Source organism: Xyrauchen texanus, chromosome 40, assembly GCF_025860055.1.
Source record: "Xyrauchen texanus isolate HMW12.3.18 chromosome 40, RBS_HiC_50CHRs, whole genome shotgun sequence".
NCBI lineage: Eukaryota > Metazoa > Chordata > Actinopteri > Cypriniformes > Catostomidae > Xyrauchen > Xyrauchen texanus.
The window spans coordinates 1,277,978-1,285,477 of NC_068315.1; the positions used below are offsets into that span (position 1 = coordinate 1,277,978).

The 7,500-nt window shown below is 40.4% G+C and overlaps 1 protein-coding gene across 1 annotated transcript in view; it reads left to right on the plus strand.

The window, feature by feature from the left end:
- The first annotated feature begins 2,193 nt into the window (after positions 1 to 2,193).
- The window catches only part of qrfprb (pyroglutamylated RFamide peptide receptor b), an 18,468-nt gene continuing 13,161 nt past the window's right edge, over positions 2,194 to 7,500 (plus strand). The window contains exon 1 of the mRNA XM_052113003.1: positions 2,194 to 2,542. Within this exon, the coding sequence (XP_051968963.1) occupies positions 2,194 to 2,542 (349 nt within the window). The remainder of the gene's footprint in view (positions 2,543 to 7,500) is intronic.

Here is a 7,500-nt window from a genome sequence, read left to right on the forward strand (position 1 = left end):
AAAAAAAAAAAAATACAAGAAATACATGTAATTTGTCATTATAGTCATGAAACTTAAATTCCAGTTGGGTTGTTAATTTCCACTTTTACTGACAACTTTTAACCAACATAAGTCCTGATCATAACTATCAACTATTCATTGATTGTCATGATTTTAACCCTTTAAATCTCAACATTTGTTTACATAATGCCACACATACACACACACACACTTCTCAATACACACACACACATACACAAAACACTGACTTTAATACCAAAACACACACACAGACAGACAGACAGACACACACACACACAGACAGACAGACAGACACACACACACACACACACACACACACACACAGACAGACACACTTCTCAATACACACACACAAAACACTCTGACATTAATACCAACACACACACACACACACACAGACAGACAGACACACACACACACACACACACACACAGACAGACACACTTCTCAATACACACACACACACACAAAACACTCTGACATTAATACCAACACACACACACACACACACACACACAAAACACTGACATTAATACCAAAACACACACACACACACACACACACAGACAGACACTTCTCAATACGCACACACACACACAAAACACTCTGACATTAATACCAACACACACACACACACACACACACACACAGACAGACAGACAGACACGCTTCTCAATACACACACACACACACACACACAAAACACTCTGACATTAATACCAACACACACACACACACACACATACACACACACACAGACACACACAGACAGACAGACAGACACACTTCTCAATACACACACACACACACACACACACACACACATACATACACACAAAACACTCTGACATTAATACCAACACACACACACACACACACAGACACACACACACACTCATAGACAGACACAGACAGACACACACACACACACACACACACACACACACACACACACACACACACAGACACACACACACACACTCATAGACAGACACAGACAGACACACACACACACACACACACACACACACAGACAGACAGACAGACACGCACACACACACACACACACACACAGACAGACAGACACACACAGACAGACAGGCACACACGCAGGCGCACACACAGACAGACACACACAAAACACTCTGACATTCATACGCACATATACACACACACTCCTCAATACACACACACATATATACACATATATATACACACACACACACACACACACTCCTCAATACACAAACACACAAAACATTCTGACATTCATACGCACATATACACACACACTCCTCAATACACACACACATATATACACATATATATATATATACACACACACACACACACATATATATATATATACACACACACACACACACACACACTCCTCAATACACAAACACACAAAACACTCTGACATTCATACTACACACACACACACACACACACACAATTTTAGCAGGGATGTATTATGACTTGCAAAAGCCCCAGGGCCAATTATATGTTTCGAGAGGGGGTATCGGCAAACTTGATTGCGCAAACTTAAATCCCAGGGTCCCCCGGGCAGTCAAGGGCCCCGGACCATCATGGGCCCCTGCTGGTCAAGGGCACTGGCCCTATTGGCCCAATCGGTAATCAGTCTCTGAATTTTAGCTGCATCATCCTTTATTTGATTGTCCTGCAGGTCTCTATAATACAGCACACAGAGAATAGGGGAAAAGCTTGTATTTGCTCCATAGGATAAACATGAGACAAATGGCGCCATCTGGTGGAAAATATAAAAACATAATTTTTATATCAAAAAATTCATCTCAATTTCTGCTTTTCTTTATTATTATATAAAGGCAATGCAAGTCAAAATACATTTTTGGTGAGGATATTATGCCACAAATGCTGTCGATTGAGCTCAACTTGCATTGAACCAGGAATATTCCTTCAAGCAAATCATTGACTCTGTGCTGAGAAAGAGGAAACTCGAGCTCTATTTAGTGCACTAGAGTGACCGCGCGCGCGCTCCCTCCTCACTTCACCTCAGCAGCTCGAGCGCAGCAGACCTTCCGAATCATCCTGAGGGATTTATTAATAACTCTTCAACAAACCTCACTGGGTAACTGGATTTGCACCTTTTAGCTCTGTATTTAAATTATCCATCATCAACAAAGCGTCATGTCCTCACCCACAGAGATGAAGATCACTCCGGAGGTCCTTCAGGAACTCCTGCAGTATTATAACCTCTCCCGACAGGAATTCATCAACACCTACAACATCCAGCCGCTGGTTTACATCCCAGAACTCCCCACTGGAGCTAAAAGCACGTTTGTGGTCATGTATGTGATTATTTTCGTGCTCGCGCTGGTGGGAAACAGTTTGGTGGTTTATATTGTGGTGCGCAAACGCGCAAAGCGAACAGCCACGAACATCTTCATCTGTTCTCTGGCTGTGAGTGATCTGCTCATCACTTTCTTCTGCATCCCGTTCACACTTCTGCAGAACATCTCTTCCGAGTGGCTCGGAGGTGAGAATCCGCTTCTATTCACGTTAAATGCAGGTTAACACGCACTTGGATCCTAAAACTCGGGTGCATTTTTGGGATGCCACCCGCATTTTCTCACACTGAAATTTAAAAGCTCACCATTCACAAACACTGTGGACAAATTGCAAAAAATGTGTCAAATTTTTCACAAAAAAAAAGACAAAAATTATTAATGTACACTCACCTAAAGGATTATTAGGAACACATACTAATACTGTGTTTGACCCCCTTTCGCCTTCAGAACTGCCTTAATTCTACGTGGCATTGATTCAACAAGGTGCTGAAAGCATTCTTTAGAAATGTTGGCCCATATTGATAGGATAGCATCTTGCAGTTGATGGAGATTTGTGGGATGCACATCCAGGGCACGAAGCTCCCGTTCCACCACATCCCAAAGATGCTCTATTGGGTTGAGATCTGGTGACTGTGGGGGCCATTTTAGTACAGTGAACTCATTGTCATGTTCAAGAAACCAATTTGAAATGATTCGAGCTTTGTGACATGGTGCATTATCCTGCTGGAAGTAGCCATCAGAGGATGGGCACATGGTGGCCATAAAGGGATGGACATGGTCAGAAACAATGCTCAGGTAGGCCATGGCATTTAAACGATGCCCAATTGGCACTAAGGGGCCTAAAGTGTGCCAAGAAAACATCCCCCACACCGTTACACCACCACCACCAGCAGCCTGCACAGTGGTAACAAGGCATGATGGATCCATGTTCTCATTCTGTTTACGCCAAATTCTGACTCTACCATCTGAATGTCTCAACAGAAATCGAGACTCATCAGACCAGGCAACATTTTTCCAGTCTTCAACTGTCCAATTTTGGTGAGCTCTTGCAAATTGTAGCCTCTTTTTCCTATTTGTAGTGGAGATGAGTGGTACCCGGTGGGGTCTTCTGCTGTTGTAGCCCATCCGCCTCAAGGTTGTGCGTGTTGTGGCTTCACAAATGCTTTGCTGCATACCTCGGTTGTAACGAGTGGTTATTTCAGGCAAAGTTGCTCTTCTATCAGCTTGAATCAGTCGGCCCATTCTCCTCTGACCTCTAGCATCAACAAGGCATTTTCAGCCCACAGGACTGCCGCATACTGGATGTTTTTCCTTTTCACACCATTCTTTGTAAACCCTAGAAATGGTTGTGTATGAAAATCCCAGTAACTGAGCAGATTGTGAAATACTCAGACCAGCCCGTCTGGCACCAACAACCATGCCACGCTCAAAATGGCTTAAATCACCTTTCTTTCCCATTCTGACATTCAGTTTGGAGTTCAGGAGATTGTCTTGACCAGGACCACACCCCTAAATGCATTGAAGCAACTGCCATGTGATTGGTTGATTAGATAATTGCATTAATGAGAAATTGAACAGGTGTTCCTAATAATCCTTTAGGTGAGTGTATATTACTGTATGTGTTTATAATCTTATGATAAACCAAATATTTTTATTTATTTATTTATTTATTTTTATTATTTTTTTTCTCACTTTTGAAATGACTCATTTTTATTCCACTAGGTGACAAAGCATTAGAAAGAAAAAAAATTTTACATTTTTTTTTTTAAATCACTATCGCAATACACAGATGTGAAATGTAGGGGGCGCTCTAACGCATTTTAGCCCTCACAGATGTGCTCGTCCATTGACATTCAGTCTAATGTTATGTTCAAGCACCGCCCTTGATGTTTCATTGAATATCTCGGCCTCTGAGTGGACTAGAAGCTCATTCTAAATGTCATTTGAGAGCTGAGATCCTGCCCTTTGCGATGATATATATAGTTTTATCATCATATTTTCTCTGATGATTTGTTTAACATGCTTTTCCTACTGGATGGCATATTTTGTTCTGGATATCTAAGAAATAACCTTTTATTATTCACGGAAGCAAGCAAGCTCACAGACATGTAAACAATGGCTAATTGTTTTTTTTTTAGAGAAATTCATATAGTAAAATCAGATATATTGTTTTTAGGTATTTGAAGCTTCCTGCAGCAGTTATCGGAGCCTAAAAGAGACATTTGTATTTGATGACTTACAGAAATCATATTTCACTTTGTGATTCTTTTGAAACTCGTTTGAACTGTGTTATTAGGACAACACAATTTACTGTAAAGTCACATTCCTGAGAGTGAGAGCTTTCATTTGATATATGACTTGTCCATGTATGTGCTATGTGAAGGACTTTTATTTGTATATAAATATTTCTACTCATTACCTCTAGGGGGCGCTAATTTTCACCGCGAATGATTTGAGGCCTTATTTTGTTATTTTAAGTAACATAGATGCAGAAGTGATGTTTGTATCTGAACAGTTCAGATGCTAAGCTTTACAATGATACCTCATATGCCTGACTTTCAACGTAAACTTTTTTCGCGATATAGCGCCCCCTTTTGGACCCACCGGCGGGTCCACTGAGTTTAAGAGGTTTTAAACAACATATCTGTAGATGCATGCTGTAGTTGATGTGACGTCATCAAGCAGTCCTGCCTTGCTACACTACGCCAATATTAGTAAACAAAATATAACAATCTATACCTTTATTAGTATTTTACATACCATCAACCCTGTCAAGTTATTAATTGCAAAATACTCTTTTAAGATAATGAGAAATTATTTGTGACATTTATTTTTCAACACACTCTTACAGTGAAATCGTAAAGATTTGTACGCCTTTTCTAAATCTGGCTAAAGGCGGGCGTACGCGGTTGCGATTTTCAGCTGTCCTGTGAGCTCCTGAGCTCCCAAGGCGGCATCTTGCGGAGGGGGCATTTTGCTGGTTGGGGGGCGTTCTCAATTAGAATCACATACCCTCCCCCAGTCAAATACTTTTGGGGGCGTGTTGAAGCGGGTTTTGCCCAGGATGCCAAACAAGCTAGAACCACTACTGGGTATAGGATATGCGTGGTGGGGGCCCACATCAATCTTTCCATACATCAATATATTTCAGGGGGTCCAGGTCAGGATTCCTGGTGTATGTACCCAATTTTTGGAGGGTTTTATGAAAGAATAGTGAGGCTTATAATTTTTAAGCACTTAAATGAATGCTTCTGTAAAAATGCATGGATTATTTCAGCTTAAAGTTGTTTAAGTAGTCGTGTTTATGGTTGATTTAGGGTTTTAGGGTTTACAGCTTTACGTCGTCATGGCAACAATGTTGTCAAATTGGTTATAACTTTACACAGTAAGTGATTTTATGACAGTAAAATCATGTTAAGACACATATTGTTTATGTCTTGTGCCTACACTTTTGAAACAGTGAGTATTTTAATGTTTACAGATTAAACCCCATTGACTTGCATTGGAAACGCATCACTTTTTCAAAGAAGAGTGTTAAACATTTTTTATGTGGTAATCAATATTATGGCACGAATGCCGTTCCAGGTAATGACCCCAGAATATTCCTTTAAAGAACCAATGAGCTTCAGCACATATTCACTTTCCCTCATACAGAAGGTGACATTCATTCAGCCCAAATTTAACCATTAAATCTTGATGTTAAGTTCATGGTCTTATTATTACCCAGAAATAAATACAGTCTTATAACAATGCATAATCAGTCATTAACAAACAGTATATGACACGCAACGGATCAGTAGCTGATTTACATTCAGATATCTCTGTCATGAATTTCCAAAATATTTAAATGCTCATTTTATGTTCATCTAATCTGGATGTTACAGTAATAAAAAGCACCAATAGTGGTGTAGTTGCATGGGGTTCTTTGATGTTCCTTGGTGTATCATGATATCTGAATATGGTAATCACACATTTCCATTATGGTACCACATTAGCATCACTGTAATGGTTCTAGTTGGCAAGGGTTTATAATCTCATGGGGTTTAATTACAGTTAGTTGCATCTACAGTTTGATTATAATAAACTGAAAGTGAAGCGACGCTGAAACAGTAAATCTGAATCTTGTGTCTGTACCAAAATCTAACGAGTGCCTTGTCCATGTTTTTTGAGTCAATTCTCTTGCATCTGATGGTTCTGGCCAGGGCAGGATTGGTAATCTGGCATACCGGGCATTTTCCCGGTGGGCTGACGCACTTCGGGGCCGATCAGGGGTGGACTGGCCATCGGGAGAACCGAGCGGGCCGGTGGTTCGGCCGCGAAACATGACGAATGTAAGCAAATGTATAAGCAAAAACGATCCGCCACATTATGCGGACCACAAAACAGCGCCGCGATATGCTGAAATGGACCGCAGACGCCCACCCCACCCCTCCCCCGCTCGACAATTGGGCTAGCTGCCAAGTAAAATCCCGGACCGATTTCTCTTCCTGGTCCAGCTCTGGCCATTTTTCTGTTTCACTGTTGCCGTAGGTACTGTGTTTTGGTTTTGCAGGGCAGCACGCACGTCATAATAAAAAAATACAAAATGTTTGATGCATTTTAAGTACATGTTGCGCTCATTAAATTGCATTCTGTATTAGTGATCGACTGATATGTTTATTTTTTATAATGGCCGATGATGATTATCCAGAGTGCAGGGTGGCCGATATATCACACTTAATATAGTAAATAACATAACATTTCAAAAAAATGTATACTCTTATTTCGCACTATATTTACTCAATTTCACACTAACTTTGTAAAAAAAATAATATTGTATTTTAAAACTTCTTCTGATTTCGGTTTAGTCATCAAATCTTTATTTATTTGCACATTAAGAAATTGCTAATATATTAGGAAGGAAATACCAGTACACACAGTAGTCCAGCAACCATGGATGCCACGTCCACATTAGCAAATCGCATTTATTCAAAATGTTCCGAATCAAACCAATTGCACAGTGAATAAGACATTTACTTATCGCACATGTGACACACTTTTACTTTGAAGTTGCACTCAAGCGCTAGTGCAGATCCAGCGCGTCATGATTTGTGAATCAGAGGAACCTTTGATCCTGAAGTTTTTGATTCTGTCTGATACAATTCGT